We start from the raw sequence: 26,372 nt of genomic DNA on the forward strand, positions 1-26,372 counted from the left end.
CTATTCCAGCTGTTTCTGAAGGTGGTGTGAACAGAGATGCTCATGAGGGAGAGGGGCAGCAGTTCCCTTTGGAGCACCAGCGGCCGGTTTTGTCTATTGCCTTAAATGAAATCTCGGTCCTCCAGAGATATCCAAGGAAGAATTTACCTTTGGCTAATTTGAGAGCAAGCTCTCCACATTGATAACTGGGGTTCCTGTGCGTTGCAACATAGCAAGGCGAAGGCAGGCAGATTCATATTGCTGCTCTGTCCTCTGAGCCTGAGCCAGGCTGGCCTGTTGAGGGTGGTTTATGGCTTCCCCATAACTTTCTCCAGCAACTTTGTTCAACAGTACTTTGAAAGGGTAGCTGAGGCCACAAAATAAGTGGTGTGTATAGGAGGCTTGCAAGGCTTTAAAATGCTTTAAAAACCAGCTAATTATAACACTGCTGGTTTTTTTAAATATTAGAGACACTTGGAGCAACCCCTGCTGTTTAGATTTTCTTTCTTAATGTTAGTCTGCTTAATCCTTTGTGATACTCTCTTTTTCCCTTGGTATAGCAAGGTGCGCTATATAAAAGGAAATGCAAGATATTTGCAGCCTACAAAAATACTGCATGGAGCAGTGTACTACTTGATATCCAACTTTCTGAATTATCAATAAATACAATTTTCACTTTTAAACGTGAGAGTTGCCTAGCTCTTGCCATCTGTCTTTTCAGTTTGCTTAAGAGTATTGACTGTTACAAGTTAAAATAAGCTTAATCTTTCTGGGCACCAGCTGTCAAGGGTTTTTATTGTAATCTTCAGTAACATCAAGGCTGTGTCGGTACCAGTCACGTTTCTGACCAAAGCAGATGGCAGTGTGTTCCAGAGAATGCCAGTATCATTGGGTACTGGTGCTATCATGGTAGCTACTGTATGTCAGCATTGGCATAGAGGGCTTATTCTGGGGGGAAGGGAAGGTTAGCTAGGGAAAGAATCAAGCATGGATGTATGTGAGAAGAAAAGCAGTTAAGAATATTAGGGCAAGCAGCCTCAGTGATTATTCAGGTCTTTTACAAGAACAGGGCCATTAAGAAGAAAAAGTGCCAAATGTCTGATATTTTAGGATTCAGCAATGTTGGCCAGGGATCAGGTATTTGCACCAAATCTCTTTCTTTGTTTGAAGTGTTCAAGAAGTTTAATACTGCCATTTACAGTACTACATTCACTGCATCTAGTATGTTAAACTAGTTCTTACTGGTTCTTCTGGCTGTAGCTTAAATGCTGATTTTTTTGTGTGAAGTCCTTGCGGATTTGTTACTTGTACATGATAAGTTTTGTTTATAGCAAGGCTTGCCTAATCTAACAGCAGGCTCGAGCATATGTGATAACTGTGCTTGTTTTATGACCTGGAGATGAGTGCTGCCACTGCCCTCTCCTCCCCTGATGCATCAAGAGCTTTATTTAATTCTGCTCTGTGTCAGTAAAAAGCCAACGCGTGAAGACAACAGAAGCATCCCAGACATCATCCTTCGCAAGGACAATCCCTTCATGACATGTTACCAAGGGAAGGATTCTGGTTCAGAAGATGAAGCATCCAGCAGAATTCCTGATTTAGAAAAGGATGACTTTGCCACCCGGAGAGCCAGAATGAATCAACCCAAACATATAGTTCCATTTAACTCCTTTTTAATTGGACCTTATACAAGTAAAGATAAAGGTAAACTGGAAGATGTTAAAAAGCCATTGCAGGTGGAAAAGCTGGAACATGCAAGGTGTGCATTCATGGTCTTTTTCTTTCTATTATAATGCTTAATTTCACATGGCTTATTGCTGTGTAGGACTAAAGTTGTTTTGGCTACAAAAAAGAAAAAAACCTAGAGGGTAAAATAAATGCAGAGGCTTTATCGTAAAATGAAACAAACAAACAAACAAAAGGGATGTAGATTATGAACTGGTTGGGTTTTTTGTTAAGAGTATCAGGACCAGAAGCATAAACTGTCTGTGAGTGTAAATAACATTGACTACATTAACTAGACAATTCTGTTGTCTAAGCTTATGAGACACTTCATGAGCCTGAGTACCAGAGAATAAACTTAGAAGATATATTTCTGCATCTCATCTCTTTTGCTGAGCATTTTCAATGCATATTTTTGCATGCATTTGTTTTATCTAATGCCCTTCTAATACCCTGCATAAAACATAGATAAGGCTTTAGTTAAGGCACCAAATACATATGCCTGCTATACTGCACTGAATTGCACATAGTTGCACATAGTCCTAACGTTTCTTATACAGCATTGTTTTTGGCAATGGAGCATGGGTTACAAGGTTTCAGCCTAAAAAATCTCTTCTTTCTTCTGTTCAGTGATACAGACCTTTAAGAAGTCACTGAACAGAAGTATCTACTAGACACAGTTCTTCAGGAAACAAGTATATTTGTGCTATTTGTGCAAAGAGAAGTGATCCTAGATAAAACCACTATCTACACATTACAGTGGACCTTGACTGTAATAACTGATATATTCAGAAAGCTTCTCTTAATATTTAGTAGCTCTTTTCAGTAATGCAATATGTGCCTTCAGTTGCTGGAATTTGATTACATTACCATTTTCTAATGACTAGTTTGGCACAGCATCTGAAGAGCACATAACCAAATTTTAATATTCTAATGCTAATGACATGACTCTAAGATCAAAGAACTTCTGTAGTATGTTTGCGAGCAAAACTTGAATCACTTTGCTAATAATATGAAAATGAGATATTTGTAACTATTTAAGAGAAAGCTTATTGCAGAAATGCTTACTACAGTAATAACGTTAAGATTTTTCTTGCTAGGAATAGAAGTCAGATGAAGAAGTGGTCTCAACAGTGCATGAGCAGGGTAGCATAGATGAGAGATTTCAACTTCAAATGTTTATTTCCTAAAATTAATGTAAAACTAATCTTACAAATGCAGTTTTATCTTCTTGTGCTCTGAATCTCTTCTATTGACACTGATTTATCATTGCTCCTTTGAAATATCTTTTCTTGCTGAACTGGAATGTGCATTAAATTAGAAGAAGACGGGTGCACATGGCATCAGTAAGGCAAATAGTAACAAGCAAAGAAAACCCACTTCTGCAAACTGAGAAGACTGAGTCAGAGGAGGAACAGCAGGTGAAAGAGCCTGATACTGAAAGACATGATTTGGCTAAACAGAAATCTCGAAGCACCCTTCCTCAGCTACAAGAAGATGCAATTTTTGTGAATGCCTCTATAACAAAAGCAGATCTGAAGACCTGGAAAAGATTGAAACTGTCAGGGGAGCCCAGGTATGGTTTCTGCCAATGGTCAGGATTGGCACCCTGGGAAGCATGTTTAGTTTGTCACAATCCAATGTGTGTGCTTGTTGTTTTAAACTTGAAGAATGCCTTGATGACAACCAGTCCTTACCTGTTTCAGTTTCCAGTACAAAATCTGTACAGGGATGCTATCTATCGTGAGATGAAAATGTATCCATCAGTTAGAGCACTGTAGTAGTTTCATGGTTACTTCCCTGGTGGACACTCTGAATATCATGTCAGAAAGGTCTCTCTTGCTTGTAGCTCAACCTGCTTTGAAGCTGCTCGAAGTTGAACAGCACAAATGTCCAAGTGGCACCACTAACACAGTAGTACAACGCTGCTGCTAACCAAGCTATCTTCAGGACTTGGGACATTATACCTTAGGGATATTACCTGAAGATCAGCATCTCTTTGCATTAATGTGGCTATGCTGCTGCTTTTGAGACCTGAGGTAATATATCTGCATGGCATTGTACTCCAGTGCTGAGTAAATACACCAGCACTGTTTGTCACTGCAGCAGGGGTTTCAGGAACTTTCTTATATGGTGTAGATGTGCTCTTATTGTAAACCAAACCTCTGCAAAAGGAGCCAGTATAAAGCCCTTATTCTTAGCTATTTCTCTATGGAGATGGGCTATAATGTATGCAGGTGATTTGTGACTCTAGTAGGAAAGGATATCTACTCCTAGCCTTCCTGTTTAGGCACGTGCCATTTTCCAATTAAAGGTGGCCATCTGTTTAGGCATTCTTCTAACAAGGCGGTTACTGTATGTAATTTTAGCTCTAATACAAACTATCAAAACTCAGTCATTCTCTTGTCTCAAAGATCTTAGTAGTCTCTCTGTTACTTTTGAGGTGTTTTATTAAAATGAAGACTCAGCCCCCTTGGTTTAGGATGAGTGAATTGCCTTGCTAGTGCTCTCATGCTGCTGGAACTCCAGCATGACAGGGTAGGAGTACTGGTGTTGTGCAGCTCCGCATGGCCGGGGTCTGTGTGAACAGATAAGGAAACTGTGGCTTAGGATGAAGGTTCTTAGGATGAAGAACTGAGTCTGGAATTGGCTGTGTTCTGTGTTGCTCCTCCTGAGGAAGAGCTTCCATGGATGTGCTCCCAGTTTTCCCAACAGGTCTGCAGTATCTCTATCAGATTTTATCTGTCATTTGGGCCTCAGTATACCACAGCTGTTTGTATCTCTCCTTGCATTTTAAAAATAAAACCCCTTCAGAACCTTAGGAGCATTTAATTTGCATTATTCAGGGTCTCATGTTGGGGGGATTCTTTTATTCCTCATTCTGACTAGTGAAGAAGATGTCAAATGTCCCAGTGACACTGTGCCACCAGCTGAAATCCCAGTGAAAGCAGCAGACTGTGATGATTTTGCTGTCCGCAAAGCCAGAGCAAATAAAAAGGCTGGTAGTCCCAAGCAGAAGTTTGTGCATTTTGGGCCAGTGACTGAGATTGATCAACAGAAATGGGACAAGCTCGTTATTGGCAGAGTTTCATCCAAGAGCAGAACAGAAGAGGAAAACAAGAAAGATGGTGTGGAAAGTCACTCTGGTGTTGAAAGCTCTCCTTCAACCACTGTTGGCAGTCTCGGGTTTGTTGAACACAGCGATGAAATATCTAAGCCACAGAATGAGCTCAGGTATTTGGTGTGGCTTATGAAGCACTGCTGAGCTGGAAATGAGACCTGTTCTTGCCAGATGCTGATCTGCATGGGGGTGGACTGCAGCGCAGACCTAAGAGCTGTTTATGTGCACGGCCTTGTTCAGAAGTCATCTGACGCCTTCACAGTATCTTAACATGTTTAGGGTTATGCAAAACAATGCTGTGCAAAGGTCTTCTGAGAGCTTGCCTCAAAATTTCTGATGGGCGGTGAAATCACTGGTGTCTCAGAGTCTGAGCTGTTGTTCAAGCTTTTTCTGCTTCTTGAATTCCAGCGGCTTTGCTCTGCCTGCTTCCAGCACATTAAGAATTTGTTGTTCAGCTTGCTGGCCTTACTGATGTTCAGCAAATACCTTCTTAAAACCTAATGGATTTACTTTCTTTTTGAAGATGTAATGCTGAAACCAGAGTGTATTAGTGCTCTGTGTTTCTGGCATTTATATGGTGAAGAATTACAGCTCTGGGAAGTTAATGTATTAACAGAGCTTACATTTCTTTGGCTTTTCTTTAATCGCTTAGTCTGTGGCTGTAGCAAGATTTTTTAATGAATGCTTTTAGCAAGCAGTTCATTCAGTTAAGTTTGTGTATTTATAAAACATCTGCAGACTGAGGTGGAGGACTCCTCTTCTTACCTTTCATTTGGTCTGAGAATGTTTTGTCTATCTCACCCTTCCTCTCAATCTCATCACTAGTGAGGTAGCCAAGTCAGGTACAGATGACTCTTGCAGGAGAATGCCATCACCTGTCCCAACTTCGGACACCATCTCTGAGAAACAAACCCCATGCGGTTTGAACAAACAGCAAGAAAACACCAAGGAAGAATGCGACGAACATTTACCAGACATTGAGAGAGATGATATGTTGGTTAGAAGGATGGGAACTTTTCAGAGGCGTATCACTAGTCCTGTTCCCATACATTGTCCTCCCCTGTCAGTAGCTTCTCATCTGCTGCAGCAGCAGCAAGGGGAGGCAGTAGCTCATGAGAAGGATTCGAAGACTCCGTGGGAAGCAGAAAGGTCAGAGAACAGAAGCTGATCCCTCTGAGCTTCATGCCTGGTTTGTGTGTGGTGTTAGCTTGGATCAGTCAGCAGTGTTGTTCCATTCTTCACATGGCTTTTAAAGATGTGTTTTACTCATTCATCATGGCATGTGTTCTGTTTTTTGAAATTACTTACAAGAATGTATCCTATGAACATAAAACAGTCTGTTTTGTTTCATAATGTTTAAGTACTTCAGTTGTTAATTGCTGTTCAGCATGAAAACAGTCTTTCATCTTTTGGGGGGATTTCTTTTGCAATCCGTGGTGCTTTGTCCAGACTTTTATGCCAGCTTTGAGATGAATAGTTCCTCACATACATTTTTATGCAGTCCCCAACTTCTAACAAATCACCTACATAAGTGTGGTGTGTTCAACATAATTTCCTCACTCCCTGCACTGTAGCTGAAGATGTCTAGTTGTCCATCACTCTGCAACTGTGTTTTGAGTAACAGTACTCCACGTTGCCTGAGCAGCTACTTGCCTTTAGGCTGCTCCAGTAAGCATTATCATGGAACAGTATCGCTTGTCTCTCTGAGCAGTACTGTCACACGAGAAGAGGGCCAAGAACAGCTAGAAATCCTTCAGCTACAGAGCAGCAGAACAGAAGACGAAGTGAAATTTCCAGACCCACAAAGAGATGACATGTTGGCTAGAAGAACTGGAGCTTTTCTAAAACAGCCTGGGCCCAGTGTTAAGCAGTTCCTTCCCATGCCATTTTCAAAGCAGGAGAATAAGCAGGGCACAGCTAGAGAACTTGAGAAGAAAACTAGAAGGTAAGAAAGCTGTGCTTCTTTCTTTCCCTTGTGGCTGTTTGTCAAGATCTCTTGATCTGGAAGAGTTGTTGTTGGCCTAGCAGCGGTTTCTGCCATGCTTGTCCTGGATCCTGTGCCGACTTTCTGCCCAGAAAAAAGCAGTGCAGGGTTTCTGGCCCTTTTGGTAGAGCCCTGTAAAGACTCAGAACAGAGCTCTACTAGATGCAAAATTCTAACAGCGTGTGGACATGGGTATAGATAGCAAGATTGTGTTATGCTTACAAAAGTTTCTTTTTTGGTTAAATATTTTGGTTATATATTTTTGGTTAAATATGAGCTAATAATTAGAAATGTTTCTAGCTAGAAATAGAAGTGCTGGATATGGTAGGTTTGATGCTTGTCTGTGGTTTAGGTGGTGCCAGTGGCTTCCAAACAGGAAATCCGAGATCCTCCTCATAATGCTTGGTGTCTTTCTAAGCACTTTGTTCAGATGCGTGAGGCTATGTGGGGAAGTTGGCAGTTTAAGCCTTTGAACAGTTGTTGTTGGCTGGTTGAGCCACATGCAAGCAGGAGCGGAAAGGTTCTTATTCATCAGCCTCTTCAAAGTACATGAGGAGGCAGGTATCCATGTGCTTATGCATGCACAGGTGAAAAACTAGTGTACAGCTCAGCCAGAAGAAAAACTGTCATGTACCATAGAATTAAACAGTGGTTTGGTGTTGACCTTAAGTTTAATAGCTTAGTTAAAATATGTGCTTAATACTTTAACCTTTGGTGGTATGCAGGACAGTTTATGTTTCTGACTTAGAGGAATAGAACTGTAAGCATTTGACTCTATTAAAATTACAGGTTTTGCACCTGCCTCAGGTAGCTTGTCACCGATGAGGTATATGGGTTTGTGGGTGTGCTTGGTTGTTTGAGTTTTTTTGTTAACTTACAGTTATGATTTTCATTATGCATATGTGATTTTTCAAATGTTGCTTAATACATCTCTTTGCACTGCTGCCTTTGGATCACTAGGCCTGAAAAATGTCCACAAGTCTGCATTAATCGCTCTGGAAAACTTGTAACACAACTGCCACAAGAACAGCAGCAGGGGCAGGAAAAATGCAGTCTCCCTCCTGCAGGACAAGATGAGACTATTTGTATTGCCCAAGTGGGTGAAGATAGCCTAAATGAAGTCCACCTTGGTCAAACGTTTAAGCTTCAGGAGGTTCCTGAGGAAAACAAAACGGAAACATTGTCATCCAAGGATGAGCACCTGCAAACGTGAGCTCTCTATGGTGTGAATCACGCAGCTTGTACACCCCTGTGTGTACACTTCAGAATTCAGATTGTGCATTGCCTGGTGTGTTTTCAGTCCAAACTAAAATACTGTATGTCAGTAATACACTTTCTGGAAACAAACAGAATAGATGTGTAATGCATATTCTTTTGAAATATTGAAATGAAAGCTAACTGAAAGGAAATATTTGATTACAGTTTATGTTGAATTGCAAAAAAGGTTTATGAATAGCGGAGGTTCAACTGGACTCTGCTCAGTTAGAGGTGTGTCTCTTGCTTCTCTGTGATTAGAAAATGTTGCAGTGTCAATTTTGTACTTGATGTTCTTTTATGATAAATCCCAGATACAAGTATGTGGTTTGCATGGCTCTAAACAAGACTGTCACTTAGGTGAATGACACTGATTTGTGTATTACCAGTACCTTTGCTCAGCTACACACATATCCCCAAAGAAAGCCCAGCAACAACAAGAAAAGAAATCTTGTGGCTCACTTTCTGCCTATAATATTTGTGTCTTCCATGCTGATTCTGAGCACTGCTGTGGAATGTAACTGTTTTGTCTCCATTCATCGCATGCGTGGCACTTAATGTAAATGTTAATATATATTTTCAATAACTATTTTCTACACCCATTTTAGGTATACTTCAACAGATTTTTATAATGGGGCATTAGTATGGGGTCAGGGAGGGATGGGTGGTGTTCTTATGTAGTTTGACCTCCAGATGATTAGGTAAGTCTTTTTTGCTGAATACACAATTCCTGATCAGTATGATTTTTTTGGTCAGCTTTACTAGTACAGGTTCGATGGTCAAGTGACAGTTACCCAAATTGTATGGATCTAGTTGCAATTACTGCTTAATATATTTATCAACATTCTAATTTTATATTTGGTCTTGTAGATTCGGCCCCAGAACTGCTGTGTCTGATGACGCAGAGTAAGTTGTCTTGTGTTCACAAGATTCTATTTTAAACAACTTACACTGCATGCTTTCCCGTCTTTCTACTAATTTAAAACGCAGTTGATGCCTCATTATTATTTTGCAGTGTTCCAGCAAATAAATTTTTCAGACAAGCACTGAAAAATTGAATGCAATATGGCTTACATTGCAGCTAAAATAATTTATATATTAAAAAGAAACCATAAAAAATGAGCATAGCACTAATGTCCAGCTGTTGCTTGAAGTATTGTTTCCTCTTTTTTTTTCTTTGTTCTTCTTCTGAATTTCCTTTGCCTCTAATCAGCTACAGGTAAAGAGAGTTAGGTTGAATCTGGGCTGGATGTTGAGTTAAAAAATGAAGTATTGCCTATACATGAAGAAAAAAGAAATCTCAAAGTAAAATAAAATCCATTGTGATCTTCAGAATAATTACCAGGAAAATACTTCTTCAGTTGTTCCTTCATTGTATTTTAAAAACTTTCTTTTGAATCCCTTCCAGGTTGGGTTTAATTTAATGATGTACAAACTTCATTTTTTTTAAGCTCTTCACCTTGATGCTTTACTTTTTTACAGAAGGAGTAGGACTATGGCATTTACTGCACTCCAGCATTTTAGTTGTGTGTGTACGTGTCCAAACTGTAGTTCAGAATAATATGCAGTGTCGTTTAGAAAGCTCTGTGAAAGTGTTAGATATTCTTACAAAGTGCAGGCATTTAGAAGCAAAGAAATCGTTGGGAACTACCAACATAATAATGTCCTTAATATCCTCCTGTTCACAGGAACAGGACCTTCTCTGTCTCCCAGATTAAATCACAAAACAGAAATAAGTATATAAAGAGACACTCTATATAATTTGTCACCCTTTCCTCTAATGATAAAGGCTAGAATCATGGACTGAATATTCTTTACAAGATCTGTAACACCTTTATGCTAAATAAAGCCTGTGTCCTCTGACCAGAGTTAATGTGATCGTTTTCAGGCGTCAGAAATCCGTTCAGTCAAATGAAGAGATGAGATTAAAAGAGCATAACAACACAGAAGTGTTACACTTCAGAAGGGGGACTTTCTTGCCATTTCAGAAAGCCTACCTATCTGATTGATTTGTTCATTTGTTTTTCCACATTTTTGCATGTCTGTATTAAATGCAAACATGAGAGAAGGTGCATGGAGATGCCTTCAAAGAGGCATTGCAATGAGTTTGGTGGTATAATGTGAGAGTAGCAAAGATGAGTAAATCATATTGTTTATTCTACATTGATTCTGATTTTGTTTTAAAAGGCAAAACAAAAAGTGTTCAAGCCTCATCGTCATCCTTTCCAGATGTGCCATTTTACAGAGCAATTTTTTGCCTAAACTGTCCTTCAAGTTCTTATAAATGTAAGATTGTGTTTTTCCTCCTGAAGATGAAGTACTTAAGAAGAATCTAATAAAATTTGGCCCTGAAGTAGAAAAAATAAATTGAACTGACTTTTTAAATGGTTCCAAAATGTTTGTGAAGTCTACTTTGAACACTTTGTATCTTGAATTCAGTCTTAGACTAGGTGCTGTTTGTTCCAGCAGCAAAACTAGAAACGCCCTTATTAGACTGACAAAGTTCCCTTCACTAGTTAGGGAATGCTGGGTATTGTCATCAGTCCTGGTCTGTCTCAAGGTCCGGAAGAGGCAATACTTAGTGTGTTGCTGCTTATTAGCCCCATTCCAATCTCATGAAGAGATGGGGCTGAATTCTGGTGACAGCTAGAGTAGAAGGTGCATGTGGGGTTGTAGTGTATAGTTTGATTCCTGGCCTAGGCTGAAGCCTTTTTCAGAGTACCTTTTTTATTGTCATTTATTGTTAATAGCCTTAAAATTGTTAGTTTTGCTGTCTCTGTGCACCCTGAGAGACCTGAGTGAACGCAGGGAATAGACACTAGCCTTTCATTAGGACATTGGGGTACTCTTGGTATGAAGTGTTTTTATTTTCCTATCCCCAATAGCAAAGGGTGAGTAGTCATGCACTCTTCTAGAACCAGTTACCACCACTTCAGGCCTTCTGTTTTCTTCTACTATATGTGAGTGAAAAACTCTCCGGCATGGCATCCCTGCCCATGGCAGGAGGGTTGGAACTAGATTATCATTAAGGTCCCTTCCAGCCCAAACCGTTCTATGATTCTGTGATGGAAGGGTACAAGTAAGGAGCTACACAGTCAGTTTGACCTGGTAGGCACAAGCTGGCAAATACTTTACACTAAAGGCTTTTCTTAGTGTGAGTTTCAAAGGCTCTTACACTGGAATCAACCCTTCAAGGGTGACTTTATTACAAGTTGTGCATCTCCCAGCCTACCTCACCAGTTTGCAAAATATGACTGATACTTAAATGTTCCTTAGTAGCTGATATGCCTTTAGTTTTAAAAACAACAAAACTCACCAGCTCTTTAGGTTCTATTATTTAGGAGTGTTCCAATCCAATCCTGAGCAATGCAACTCTTAAACTACCCACAGAGAAAGCCAGATTAATGTACACCCTCAGCACTCTGTTTGAGGGGTGAAGCATGGTTATATGCTAACCTCACTGTTAAAGGCAACAGGATGTGTATTCTGTCCTTCATTTCTGAGTGAATACCTGCAAACAGGATGGGATCTGTGCATGTCCTTTTTCATCCACTCTCCAGACCTTTCAGTTTTCCCTGGAGTGGTTCATTCCCATCTTTGTTTGCCTGAATACAGATGTTGGCTAAATATATATATGCACAGCTTTCTATGTCTCTTCACTTTGATTACTGCAGACACAGTTGCCTACAATTTTATCTTCATTGGGTGCTTCTCCTGCTAGTTGGCTCATTGTCTTACCTAAAGCTACAGATGATCATTTGAAGACTGCTGTGAAATCACTTCATGTGGAACTGCATGGCTTTTTTATTTGCTTTTTGCTTTTAGTGGCACAACTGAGGTCATGTTTTACTAATAATAGGTAGTAGGGGAGGGAGTAGTAAGTAAGTTATCTTTGTGTGAAGTTCTTTATATAACATGAATGGATGTATAATATCAAACCATGACCTTTTTTTCCTTTAGGTCTCCAAAGGTCAGGGACAGAAATAGAATATGTAGAAGGAAACTGTTTTGTTTTGAATGTCAGCTTTTCATTATTAGTTTAACTGTATTAACAAGTTGGTGCTGATAGCATTGAGTTTCTTTGAGGCAGGGAGGGGAGAGGAGGAAGTACCATGCTGTTTGTGCTGCATATACTTCTTTCGGCAGGCTCTCCCTGGTTTTGTAGCAACAGCATTTAGCTAGTCATGCTGCCTGTAATGTGCTTCTCAAGCCTCTCTTGTTTTACCCTGAAATTTTTTACACTGAAACTTCTGTCTGCAGTGGTAATTGGAGGGGTCTTGAAAGCTCACTGGGAAACAGATCTTCAGAAAGTAAAATGTTCTGAACTCTGATATGAATAGAATTATTAGTTGGTGGAGGTGTAGTGTTAATAATGCTTCTTAGAGGCAAAGTTGCAGTAAACTAACAAAACCAAGAGAAAGTTGAGGAGTATAATGCCTGAAGTACTATGTGAGAGCCATAGGGATGCTCACTGGTCCTTCTAGGGGACTGCTGCTTTTGGGAGCTTCATAATGGTGCAGGTGTCTGATTCTGCTGTAGCACCCTCATGTGGCTTTAGCTCTAACAAGCCGAGGGAATATAAGCTTCTAAGTAATGCTGGACTTCTTATTTCCCCCTTGTTTAGGAGTATGAGCATGTTTGACATGAGATGTGAAGACGAAGCTGTGACTCAGCCTCATAGCAAAGCTCGCCATGAGAAACTGCAGAACATAAACAACCAGCTGAAAGAGGACGAGACCAGATGGCAAGATGTGAGTATACCACATCATCTGCAATGCTGACATTGAGGCCAGCTAGCTAGGCAGAAAAGTACAACCTGTTAAATCTACAGTTGTTCTCTAGTGTGAAAATAATCAGGAACAATGTCTCTCTTCCCCAGTGGATTGTTGCTAAATGCGTAAAAGTCCATAATTTGATGTAAATTACAGAATACAAGGTCTCTGGTGCCTCTGGGTGCGCACCAGGTATTTTGCTTTAAAAATCAAAAACGAAATTAAACTGTGGTGAGGTAAAAATGGAAGCAGAACAGCTTCTAACTGCTGACTTCTCTAACTTTTAGACTAACGCCAAATTTTTCTAGCTTCTCTAACAACTGACTCCTCTAACTTTCTAATTAGTAAATGCCCAAAATTACAACATACAAGACTAAGCAAGACAGTGAATAAATAGATTGGACTTGGCTTTAATAAATTTGCATAAATGCAGAAAATTTTCCATTTTCCATCTTGTCCAAGAAGCAGATTAGCCTTCAAGTTAGCTACATCCTGCTTGGGTTACAAGACCTTTCTAAACCCTCTTTACTCAATGTATTTTTTAAGCTGTCCTGGTATTTGGCATTATCTTTAGCAAATTAGCAAGGCAGAAAAGCATGATTTGCAGGTAAATTAGTACCAGGAATTTTAGTATGAATCCTGTTCATTTGTAAAGACTTATTGTAAATGAGGAATTTGGGGCATATTTTTTTAATGAAAAAAAAAAAAAACAAAACACAAAAACCACCAACAAACAAAAATTAAAACCCAAACCCACATCTTTTCAAGCAGCTAGTACATTTCCCATTATAAGGACAGCCATTGTGAAACATCTCAGGTTTTTGGTAGAAAATTGGAAGAAAAGTAAAAAAATAGAACAGTATGTGCAACTGAAAAATAACTTTTCATAGTAGAACAATGAAGGACTTAAGCTGAGAGGTCTGTCTGTGTGGGAAGCCATAATTTCCCAGCAGAGATAAGAATGAGTCCAAAGGCGTTTAAGAGGTTTGAGAACTCTTTGCTGTTGAATTGAAAGTCCTCTGAGCTAAAGAGTGTAAGTTTTCCAGGCCCTCAGCACCTTCTACACTGAACTAAAAGTTCTGAAGAGGTGCTAAAAATGCCCTTACTGAAATGTCCTTGGCATTCAGAGGGCTTAATGGAGACTACACTGCATTCATGGTCTGATATTTTTTATATGCTTATTCTGTAAATTTGCCAACAATTAACAGTTTCATGGCTTTTTTTTATTATTCTTATTCTAAAGCATCAGAGCTAGAAAAGATAAACATGCCTGGTTTTTGATTACAAAAAGAGGAGGTGGGCTTAAATTATGAAAATTACTAATGAAAAACTAATTTCTAAACAATAGGCAAAAGTAGGAGTAGCTGAGTAAAGAAATGCTTTGGTACTTCAATGAGAATAATTAATAACTGAGGAAAATGAAAGGCCTATGTTTCAAGAGGGGATTGTAGGCTGATATATGTAGGTCATGTGAAGAAATACTTTAATGAGCATTCCCATGAGTGTAATGTCAATAATTTGTGGTTTTAAGCTAAATTAAAAGTGACAAGGTTTGTTCCTGGTTTTAATAAAATAAGTTATGCTTGCAGTACCTTCTGCTGTTTACCAATAAAAATGCAATTAAAGTATTTGGAAAACCATGTCATTAATGAAATAGCTTTTGAATTGAGTATGTGTACAGAATCTCTGTTTTTTATTAAAACCAAAATTTGTTAGACTACATGAAATATAATCTGTATACTAATCTCCTGATGTCATAAAGTTAATGACAAATGCACCCTTGCAGTTTCCTGGGAAGTTATTTTTCTTTGCAGAAGTTCTGGAGAGGTTATTTTTTACATGTAAAATTTTGCTCCTTTACTAGTTGGCTACAAGAAATGACACAGCCTAGGAGACTTCTTTACTGTAATACTTTTACTGTGAAAAAGATCTTGTCTCTGTACCCTCCAGGACTTGTGAATTCATAACCCAAGCAGGATGCAAGACATAGGTGCTTGTAACAGGTGTCTCCTGTGACTGTCAGGTTTTGTGTCAAGCTGGTTTTGCTAGAAAGGTAAAGAATCAGAATCAGTGGATATTCTGGTCAATTTTGGGCAGGCTGATTCCAAAAAGAGTAAGACACATTACTTCAACAAGGGTATATATATAACTGGATACTAACCATAGGCTATGTGCTCTGTCATGTCTCACACTGCCAGGTGTGAGCCACTTTAGTCATAGAATCATAGACACGTTCAGCTTGAAAAAGACCTTTAAGATCATCCTGTCCAACCATTAATGTAGCACTGCCAAGTCCACCACTAAACCATTTTCTAAATGCCACATCTAGATATCTTTTAAATGCCTCCAGGGTATATTGGTCAGATCTGCATCCAAAATATTGGAGGGTGCCCATGAGGAAGAATTTAAGTTTGGATGCTCCACTGAGTCAACCATGCTTACATGTATTTATCTGGTAGAATGGGCAAAGTATGGGACTGTCATCTTTCCAAGGCAAGCTATCAGTGTGGCTGTAGTTCATGGTGAAATGACGTCCTTTCCTCCAATGAACTTCTGGCTTCCATACATCTGATTGTTAAAACTCTTCCCCAGATGTAATTTTTGTACTCCATCTTCCTGGAAAATCAGGTTTTGTCCGAAGTTTTGCCCAAGTGAAAACGAGAGTCCTGACTAGTCCTTTTAGGTCAAATCTCCTGGTGTTATTACCTAGCGTGCTTCTGCAAAGCCAAAAAGAAAATATACCAGTGGAGCTATGAAATCCTTACTGGATCCTGCTGTAAGGAGAAAAATCAGTCAGGCAACAACTTCATTTTGTGGTATAATCTCCTTTTCAAAATAAACATTGCTGCCTGCAGGTGATGGGAGCCTGTCCCACAGTGAGGAACAAGCATTGCAAAGCAGTTCACCAGGTTCATTGGTTTCTGTGGCCATTTTTTAGCTATTGCCAGCTCTTCATTCAGGTGCCTTCCTTTTCTCACAGGACCTGGCTCGGTGGAAGAGTCGTCGAAGGAGCGCTTCACAGGATTTAATTAAAAAGGAAGCTGAGAGAAAGAAAATGGAAAGGTTATTGTCTGGAGATGGAGCGAATGAGCGCAGAAAAAGCATCAAAACCTACCGAGAAATTGTGGAAGAGAAGTACGTTGTTTTACTGGAGTGCAGTGGCATGTCTGGAAACGTGTGCTCCATGCGTGATAGGTAACTGTGGGCAGCCATGCCTGCAGGCCTGGGGTGAGAGAGAGGGAGCGATGTTGTTGGAGCAGAGGAAATTAGAGTGAGTTTTAGTGTTAATTTTAATGTGATGGTCCCTCTTGTGTTGTCACCCTTGCAGAGAGAGAAGAGAGCGGGAGCTTCATGAGGCATACAAGAATGCAAAGTCACAGGAGGAGGCTGAGAGCATCCTTCAGCAGTACATCGAAAGATTCACTATCAGTGAAGCTGTCCTAGAGCGTTTGCAGATGCCAAAAATTCTGGAAAGAAGCCATTCAGTGGAGCCAAATTCCCCACTGAAAGACCAAAATCCTCTGAGATATTTAAGGCAACAGTCACTGCCTGCTCCAAAATTCACTGCCACCATTGAAGCAACCATTGTTCCCACCACCGAACTAGAGCCTAGCAGTTCGATGGGCAGCACATCTCCCAGCAAAAGCATTGTCTCCAAGGCTGTGCCTATGCTGACACCCAAGCCTTACTCACAACCCAAAAATACACAGGAAGTTTTAAAGAACTTTAAGGTAGGATATGTTGCACTCCGCAAAGTCAATCAGGAGGCAAAGAGATTGTGACTAAATCATCCAAATGTATAAGTGTTTAACACAATTAATTAGAAAATGTTTGCAGCATTCTGGTATTATAAAACGCAGCTTTGTGCTCTGTGCTACCCAGTCTAGTGGTCTCTTCTTGGTTACCAACCTTCTTAGGAACTTGTTCTGTTCAGACTGGAATATTTCTGCTGGTCATTTTTTGTCAGGCTAGATTGGTTTGGGGAAAGACAGGGAAAGGGGGTCCTCTAAGAAAAAAGCAAGGTGTTTTATGAGAAAGAGGTTAGGAAAGAGTATGCTGTTATGTTTTTTTGTTGTTTGTTTTTAAACAAAAGGGAACGGGCAGGGAGCATGGAAGCCCTGACTTTTGGAGCAAGACCTGAACTGGCTTTTGTGTCAGATGTCTGATTTTTGCCATGTCCAAATAAGTCCATCCCAGTCAGCCAAGTCATAAGCCTTTGGAACACTGCAGTGTGCGTGAATGCAGTATGAAGAGCCCCTTGCTCCTCCAGAGTCAAGCTTGCCCAATGATACTTTCTGTCCTAAATATGCTTCTTACTAGGGATGAATGGGGAAAGCTGCTTCACTGGCATAAAGAGAGGATATAAACTGTCCATGCAGATTTAGGGAAACAGATTGGTACTGGGGCAGCATGTAACTGGGGATTGCTGGTGAGAGATGGGGTGTGACTGCACTGGGTTGCAAGAGCTGCACAAAGATTGTGGGAATAGAAGTAAGAGAGCTTGGACAAATGCAGGGCTGCCTGGAATAAGGAGCCAGCTGTGAGATTTGTGAGCAAAGTGGATAGGAGAAGAGACTGAAACTGGATATGAAACCTGAGGCATGTATCTTTGTACTGAGTGTGCAGAATGGGAGTAGAATATTGAACCAATGCTAGAGAAAGCAAAGAACTGGGATGTGTTAGAGGGAGCAAGCCAGAATAAGTCAAGTTTGAAAAATATGTGCTGCTCATAATGCCTGTGCCAAAACTGGAGCTTCCCCAAGTCTCATTGTAGCCTTGTAAGCAGTGCAAAGCCTACTGGCATGGTCACCCCCAGCCTTTAGAGCTGGGGTCCCCTTGTGCCTGCCATTGCTATCTGATACTTTGCTAGTGGCATGCAAGGGTCCCTGTAGCCCTGCTGATGTCCCAGTAGCATCACTACCATGTATATTCAAGTTGTTTACTTACTAAAAAATAAGTCGTCTTTGTATGGATAGTGAAGAAGCGTGTTGAGATGTCCAATTTCTTGAAGTCTGTCCCAGCTCTTGTGCACCCACACGTTTCCTAGTTGAAATGTGAAACTGGTAATTCTGATTTCTTGTATACCTCGGTTGGTACCCCTGTAGAGTTTACATTTTAAACATCAGTGAATCATGGATCCCTGTTTTTGTTGGGTTTTTTCTTCTGATCCATGCCACTTTTTTCCTCAGAGGACCAAGATCTGTGTGTGTATCATCTTCACATTAATGCATATATAGTTAACGTCTGTGGGGAGAAACTAACCTACAGATACTTCTACCCCCCACCAACCACCACTAAAAGTCTGCCTTGATCTTGTTTGCTCAGTGTAGAAGAATGTGATTTGTCTCAGTAGGAATCATTCCCTAGCACATGTAGCTGTAGTGTTGTTTTCCCTTGAAACACCAGTATGTCAACGATTCTTGGATCTGGTGACAATGTGCTGACTTGCTCCAGATCAGAAGGAAAGGAGTATGTTTGTTTAACTCTGCAGCCAGGGCATCTGTCCTGATCATTCAAACATTTGGTTTTCCTCCTTAATATAAATAGAGAAATGTCTTAGTCTAAACAGAGACACTAAAATTGATGGTGCAGCCTTCCAGTGTTTTCCTGGCTTTTTTATTTCCGAGATCTTTCATGACCTGCCTCTCTATAGATAATCCAGCACACAGTCACAGAGCTCAGTGTCTGCTCACACTTGTGTTTGAAGATTAAACCCTGAGAGTGGTGCTGTGTTGAGTGGATGATGGCAGTGAGGAAAGGGAGGGGACCTTTTTGTCTGAAAAGCAGTCAGAAGGGGTGAAACCACTCTCCTCTGCCTGGGAGCTGATTGCACGAGGTGCTAACTGCCACCACCTCCTTGCACATCTGTCAGAGCTGAGGATGCCCACAACCTCCGAGATGGCCTCTTAGTTAATCAGGCTCAGATAGAGAACAGACCTCTAGATGCACTTATACAAGAAGTCAGTAGGAGGAGGTTGCCCTCAGCTGAACACTTACGGCATATACTAAGTTGGAGTGTGGTATTTGAGGTATCCAAGCTGTTTACTCAAGAAGTAAAGTGCTGAAGATAAGCAAATGGTGAAATAAGGAAGGAGCATGAGATGGGAAGAACTTTGTTTTCTTAAACAGTGTTTCAGTTCAATAAAGCCATTTTGACACTTGTTGCATCAGTTTTCAGTAACAGTGAAATTAGTGAAAAGTTCCCATAGAATGGCTTACCTCTGGGCTTGTTACATGTGTTTTTTGTTTAGGCAGTGCCTGTGGAGAAACCTGACTAATCACTGTATGTATCCCAGATAGCTTTACTAAGAAATCACTGGCCTGTGCCATTATTTCCCCAAAGTCCAGTGATTAGCAGAGAAGTCTGTCCATATTTACTCCTTCACCTTTACGTTGTCTCCTGTGATGATTGTTTTGCAAAGAAGGGTCTCTGTGCACAGAGCAAAGCCCTCCTTCAAATCTACTGAAAACTCACCCCTGCTGATAAGCCTATAAACATTTCTGCTGTAGCTAGGCAGGAGCAATATGGTGTTACTGATAACTGGTCTTCTCCTGGTCTCTCTCCAGCTGGGCCCTCTCATGAGCAATGGCTTGTGAGGTCTTTGTAGCAAGACTTTTTTCATGTATACAGCCCTCCAAATTGAAGGAAGTCTCTGTATGCCACCTCCATTCAGAACATAATTATGAAGTGTTAAACTCCCAAGAGGAAGCGGTGTCAGTGCAGAGGATGAAGCTAGAGCTTATCTTGTATTTTCTTCCTTGCTTGAGGGTTCCTTAGCAGGAACATATGCCCACCGAGGAGCTAGCTTGGCCCTGAGAACAAAGTAGTTAAGCTGTTTCTGCACTCCCCTTTTCATGGAGACTGCATAACATCAGTTTCTGGGAAAGCAGCTATTTATTTTATTGCCTGATGGAGAAAGTGGGATGCCCAGGTTTATTTGTTGGTTCCTTGCTTCCCTGTTGTGAACAGTAAAGAAAGAGATGAACTTTGCAGCTCCTGATGCTTCAAAGTTCTCACGACAGTGCTTCAGAAAGCATAGTCTGCTAATACTGCGGTGAGGTCGTCAGGGTACACAGCAGTTCATAAGCATAATTGGTCAGCGTAATTAGGAGAACCTGCTTGCGTCTTGTATGAGGCAGTGCAAAACCCAGCAATTTTTGTCTAAAATTTGTCTTAAATTTTAAAATCTTTTGATCTGTGATGCACACCAAGGGTTTTTGTATGTTACTGCGAAAACAAAATGTGGGAAACCAGGGAATCCAGAAAAATTGTTACCTTCTGTCTGTATTTTGTTTATACATCACCACCACTACCCCCGGAACAGGGTTTTCTTCTGTCTTGGGCAGTTAAATGAAATGTGTGCTTGGCTCTGTCCTTAAGTGATGGCACAGACTGTGTTAACAATTGTAATATCATGTTGATGTCCTAATTTCCTAAATTCCTTTGAATGCTAGTTACCTCAGCATATTTATTTAATTGTATTCTGCAGGTAGATGGAAAAGTCAGCATGAATGGAGAGAATTTCAACGGCATGGAAGACAAGGATAAAGAGTGTACAACAGTAATATTTACTCCTTCGCCAAGCAGATCTCTGAAATTTGACGGAGTACCCAGAGGGGACAGGTCCCCGGTAGAGTTGAAGAAGGACCCCACAAGTGTTGAGCTCAGTTTACAGCGGCCTGCCACTGAGAGTGTGCACAAAGAGCCAACAGTAAGACCAACACGAACAAACCAGCCTTACTTTCTCTGCCAATTTTCTGTCTCATAAGATATTTAGTCACTAACTAATGAAACTCAAGTGCTTATGTTTGCTTTATTTCAAGAGGGTGTGCCCAGACCAGGAAAAAAACCAACAAAATCCTTTGTAAATTAAAGGCTTCTTCCTTTGGGATGTGAGTAGAGAAATGGGAGGGGGAAATTCAAAAAACTTTTTGCAGCCATTGTCTCTTTTTTTTCCAGTGTTACACAGCTGATAAGCATGCTTTAAATGTGCTGTGCCAGGGAGAAATCAACTCTGTGTCCCAGCTATTGTGCAGATTTATTCAGCGCTTCTCCTGATGTTAGCTGATTAGATCAGTAACATAATTGGACTGTGCAAGCCATTACAATTAGTCTCAGTTTTCAATTTTCAAAGAAGAGGTTGTGGATGTGCTGGCAGTTTTGAGCATTCATTCCTCTCTCAGAAATATTAGAACAGGGGATAAGCTATTGAAGTGCTCAGAGGGGCCAATGTGCTTCTTAACTGCCTTATCAAAGAAAAAAATTAATTTTACCTTTTCATCTGTTTCTCCCCCTCTTCCCCAGAGAAAAAGGCAGGAAGAAAACCAGAGCATATCACAGCAAGAATCTAGATGCTACAAAACTGTAATAAAAGTAGATAGTGAAAACAAAACAAGACATAAGCACTGGACTGCAAATAAAGCATATAAAAGGGTTGCAAACAAGTAGCAGAAGAGAGAATTTTCACTATTCTTTTCTGTCTAACACAAAGAGAATTTGAGATGTGGTGAGAGTTGGAACATGATAATTTTTTGCTTTCATCTCAGATTTCATCCAAGCATTGGCCAGATAGATAACAGGTAGTAAGCAGGGATCTGTCCTGAGGAGTGATGGTTCATTCATCCCCTGCTTTGTGCTAGTCTCTGGCCACTGACAACCATGCCATGGAGCCTGCAGCAAGCATGGGAGCTGGGATGTGCTGTGAGCACAGACTTCATCCTGTTAGAGGGAACCGTTATAGAGTCAAAAATGAATGATTTGCAGGAAAGCAGGCAAGGGTGGTATCACAGAGGCTGCTCCTGTCAGAATGAATTGGCTGTAAGGGAAAAGCCAGGTAAGCATTGTGTCTGATATGGGATTGCTGGTAATGGGAATGTTTAGAGGATAAAGAAGAGTCTTGGCTTGCTGCAGATTAGAAACACAATGGTGATCAGATAAGTAGCCAAAATAAAGTGTTACTGTCTCCTTTTTAAGGATTTCCAGACAGCTATATCTGTAGAATAGTTGAGAGGAAATTCAGCAACAGAAGCCACTGTTAGGTCTTGGGTATATTTGTACCTATTTGATGCCCTCTCATCCTTCCCCTTCTACAGCTTTGAGGATGATGTGGCCAGCTGAACACAGATTTTTCTGTGTCAGATTTCTGCTTCCAGTGTCTTAGCCCTCATGGTGATATTGGCAAAGGAGGCAGAAGAGTTTGAATTATCAGATTCCTTGTGACTCCGACACGAACCTCCTGGTTTGTAAGCTTGAGTGCACTTAATGATGAAGCCTTCTAGAGAGAATGAGTGTGCACCCAAATGGTGCTATTGACAGAGTTTCTCTGCTCTGACTAAGGATTTTATATCACTAACTTCAGGGTTTCATCAATAATGTGACTGGATATCACAAATCATTATAATTTCTCCTGGCGCTTCAACTTCAAGCAGAGGTATGTCAAGGACAAAGCAAGGAGAGGAAACTGCTTTGAGCGGGATCTTGCTGGGGAAACAAGTGGATTGCACTGAGTGTGGTGAGGGGAAGGAGGAATTCCCTTCCTGTGGGTGGAAGAGAATTTGCCAGCCTAACATAAAATTACAGGCTCTGATCGTTCTAGATGTTTGCCTGTCTTTACCCAGCTGCTGCGTTTTTATTTTCCAGGTCCCCATCCATTTGTTAGACTAAGGCGTGGGCAGTCATTTAGCTGTGTGTGTTGGGGCACATACCAGGACTGCTGTAGATAGCTCAATATGGATGCAATCAGCCTGGTAACTTATCTGCAAGGCAGTTACGCTGTACTCATTTCACTCAGCCTTCTCCCTGTACCTATTTTACTTTGTTTTCTGGACACCTAACACAACGAAGTCAGCCTGCATCTGCAAAGCCTGAAATGCTAAACTCCTCTTTGAAGGTATAACCCCTCTAGGAAGGTTGGAAATCCAAATTAGAAAAGAGCCTCCTCTGCTAGTCCCAGTCCTCATAAAGCATAGCCTCTTGCTGGGTAGGATGCTGAATAACTCTAGCTGTCACTGTGAGTCATCTAGAGGGAAAGAAGGGGTTTGCTTTTGGCCCCAGCAGCATGTGGCTTCCAAGCTACACATTCTTGGAAGTAAGAAAACCTTCTGAAGCTGCCGCTGTACCACCTCCCACAAGGAGAAGCCAGGGCTATAGTTTCTGTCTGCTGCTTAACGCTACTGAATTTTTAGGAGAGAAGATGACAGAAACGGGCATAGAAATGCAGCTGATGAAGAAGCAGAACTGTCTGGAGTGGAAGAAACTACTACATTTATTTTGCCTTGAGAAAACTTTTACAAATTGAGCATGTTTTCAAAGCCTTTTCTAAACTTGCTTTCACTGCCTTTATTTGTATACTTTCCTTTATTGATACAGTTTTTGTTAGCTATGTCCTTCACAGGCTTTGAATAAGATTCATAAGCACTAGTTCCTTTGCCTGTTAAGAGATGCTGTTCCTAGGGATTTTTTTCTCTCTAGTTGCTCCAAGATTTGTTTTGGGTTTGTATTTTATTCGTTCATTTTCTGCCCAGAGTCTCTTTTGTGAAGTATATATTCCTTTTCATATATACATTACCTTTGGCCCTCCTGTCCTCCCCTTATGAATCTCTTCCTGTTCTTTGCATGCCCCATCCTCCTCCTCCATCCTTCTTACAGCTGCTCCCCTCCTGTTTCAGTTCAGTTGTCAAATAGACTAGCCCTGTCTTTTCTCCGCCTGGCAGGCTTCCCTTTGAAGCTCTGTAGCACTGCTCTAAATCTGTCCGGCTGGCCTCAGGCATTGTCTGCAATATGGGAAGATGCTGTGCAACTGTACTTCAACAGCTCTTTTGGCCTGAAGTTTGGAAAACAGTTTAGTCAAGTTTCTGACTCAAGTTTTGACTTCAAGTTTTGACTTCAAGTTTTGAAGTTGAAGCACCAGGAGTCAAGTTTTAAGCACCACTTAAAACACAGATATGATTGAGGTTTTTGGGGAGCTAGAGAAGTGCAGGGATCTTTTCGTATGGGTGAGATCTCAGTGTCAGTTGTCTTTTTGACAGAGAAGAACCCCATCCATATGTGAATCAAATAATGATTGGCAATCAGAGACTGATTGGGAAACATATGTAACTCCTGCCTAAATCTACTATGAAATGAAATGCAAGAAGCTGCAGCAGGTGGGAAGGATGGTAAAGAAAAATATTATCAAGAAACTGCACTTTTGTCTGTAGTGTACAGGTACAGTACTTAGATTTTGGTGAGGGGTTGACAAGAGACTTTTACTCAAAGTAGCTTATGAAATTTTGCGTATGATTTTAGGCTAGAAAGGAAAAATTTGGCCTATAAGCAGGGTGAAAATATCCCACTGGTGTTTGTGGAGCATTGTGCTGCTAAGAGAGGCAGTAGAGAAAGCACACCGCAGCTGACTGCAGCTGGAAGAACTGGGGCAAAGACTGACTGATCAGTCAGTGACAATGGCAGCAATGACATGAGAATCATCTCCTCAGCAAGGTCCTACCTGTCAGCCATTATGTCATGTTTTCTTTCCATTGTACAGAACAGTGATGCACATTACAAATGCTGAGAACTTGTATCTTTGAATCAGAAGGTGGCAAAGTAAATGTTTTGTTTTAAACCAATATTTGCGCAGATTTTAGTGTAGGGGGATTAATTTGTCGGTAGCATCATTTTATTTTAACCAGTCTTTGTATGAGCGTTTAGAAATTATTAGAATCGTAGAATCATAGACTCAACTAGGTTGGAAAAGACCTGTAAGATACCCCAGGACTCCCAAGACCACCACTAAACCATATCACTGAGGACCTCATCTACATGGTTTTTCAACACTTCCAGGCACAGTGATTCCACTGCTTTCCTGGGAAGCCTGTTCCAATACATGATTCCCTTCTCTGTGAAGAAATTTTTCCTAATATCCAATCTAAACCTTGGCTTGTTATATTATTATTGGCTTGCTATAGCTCTAATTATAGCTTTGCTCTTATCAAAAAAAAAAAAAATATAGACAGCAACTTTAAAAAGATCAGGGCGAGGTGGTGATAGTGGGGAGAGATATAGGTTTTGCTTTAATTTTTCACTAGCTAGCTTAAACTTGTCCGTTTCTACTCACTGGCTGCTTGGCACAAAATAAACCTGTTTTCTATATCCAAGTAACACTCTCCTTCATCTTCAAAAATCCACTGATTGAACTGAGATTAAAATATTAGCTTTCTTGTGGTTGAGGATTGTTGGCCAGACTACAGGAGAGCAGAGTTGAAATCCTGATTTGTACATATCTGGTAGAACAAGTCTTTGTTCTTTGATTCCTCACAAGAAACACTTGTAGAGTGGGTACGTCTGTTCCAGATTGACAGCTTTGCCTTGAGCCACACGTGGGAAAATGTGTGGAGGGCTGGGCTTCCATAAGGGAAAAAGGTTTAGGATAAGAAATGAGAGCAGCAAAACAAACTAACTAGAAGGGAACCCTGCTCAGTATTTGGTTATGAATCTAGCATCCGTGTCTCCCATCCTCCAGACACCCGTGCATTTTTCAGTGGCTATGAGTGACAGGAGCTTATTTTACATCCCAGTTGAGCAGTAATAACTCTAGAAAAATGACTAGCAGGAATACTTAACACTTTCTTGCAGCACTTTCAAGACTTCTCTGTCAATTACTGGTCCACCCTGATCTTAGGTTGTGATAGCTGGCCCAAGTATACCATTATATAACTGCCAGATGAGGCAGATGACTTAATGTGTCAGAGCAGTGTTCTGGCTGTAGTACTATACTGGCATAGCATCCAATGCACTTAGCTGTAGCAGCCCTAAGTCGTGCCACCATTAGCACTTACAGCAACAGAAAATGCTAGCTTTGATGAGGAAATCATTGTAGGAAAATTTTCAAGTCAATGATACGTGCAGAATTTCAATCACAGAAGTTTGAAAGATGTGTCAGGCAATTTCTACATGGAGCTATTGATACTGTAACCAATTTCATTCCAAAGTAATTTCACAGAATTTAAACTGTAGTTCTAACCTGATTCTTCCTAATATCTCTACATTCTCGCTGGTTCCAGACAACTTGTTTTGTCATGTTTTCATAGAAAATGCAGTAATGATATTTCACATGATTTTGTGTACAAGTAGTGTTAACTGAACTACATTTTGATTTAATTTACAATAAGGGTTAATAAAGTTCTACTGTTACTTCTTTTGGAGTTTGAATTCTTGTAGTAGTAGTGATGTTTGGTGTTTAAGAGTTCTTAGTTACTGTAGTTTTAGGTATTTATAAGGGTGTAAAGTTCTGCCACAACAATACGCAGTGTGGCTATTTCTGGCCCGTATGGTCTTAATTAAAGAAAATACTTGGGCTGATGTCCTAGTGAAATCCTGTCTACTACAAACTGAACTAACACTACACAGCAATCAGCCATGCTTGTGTCTGTTAAAACGGATACCTTGGTTAGCACAACAGAGGTGATGTTTTGTCCTCTTGTCATGGTTTAAACGCTGAATCCAGGGCACCTCTGTTACTGATGTGCTCATAACTGCAACTGCAATCGCAATATTTAACTT

At 40.5% G+C, this 26,372-nt stretch overlaps 1 protein-coding gene across 1 annotated transcript in view; it reads left to right on the forward strand.

Moving 5' to 3' along the window:
- LIMCH1 (LIM and calponin homology domains 1) overlaps window positions 1-26,372 on the forward strand; it is a 188,482-nt gene that overhangs the window by 131,591 nt on the left and 30,519 nt on the right. Inside the window, exons 10-20 of the mRNA XM_030492195.1 lie at window positions 1,448-1,738; window positions 3,023-3,277; window positions 4,591-4,935; window positions 5,648-5,971; window positions 6,534-6,767; window positions 7,767-8,015; window positions 8,931-8,966; window positions 12,685-12,811; window positions 15,813-15,967; window positions 16,161-16,563; window positions 20,323-20,544. Of these exons, the coding sequence (XP_030348055.1) occupies window positions 1,448-1,738; window positions 3,023-3,277; window positions 4,591-4,935; window positions 5,648-5,971; window positions 6,534-6,767; window positions 7,767-8,015; window positions 8,931-8,966; window positions 12,685-12,811; window positions 15,813-15,967; window positions 16,161-16,563; window positions 20,323-20,544 (2,641 nt within the window). The remainder of the gene's footprint in view (window positions 1-1,447; window positions 1,739-3,022; window positions 3,278-4,590; window positions 4,936-5,647; window positions 5,972-6,533; window positions 6,768-7,766; window positions 8,016-8,930; window positions 8,967-12,684; window positions 12,812-15,812; window positions 15,968-16,160; window positions 16,564-20,322; window positions 20,545-26,372) is intronic.

Source organism: Strigops habroptila, chromosome 7, assembly GCF_004027225.2.
Source record: "Strigops habroptila isolate Jane chromosome 7, bStrHab1.2.pri, whole genome shotgun sequence".
Taxonomy (NCBI): Eukaryota; Metazoa; Chordata; class Aves; order Psittaciformes; family Psittacidae; genus Strigops; species Strigops habroptila.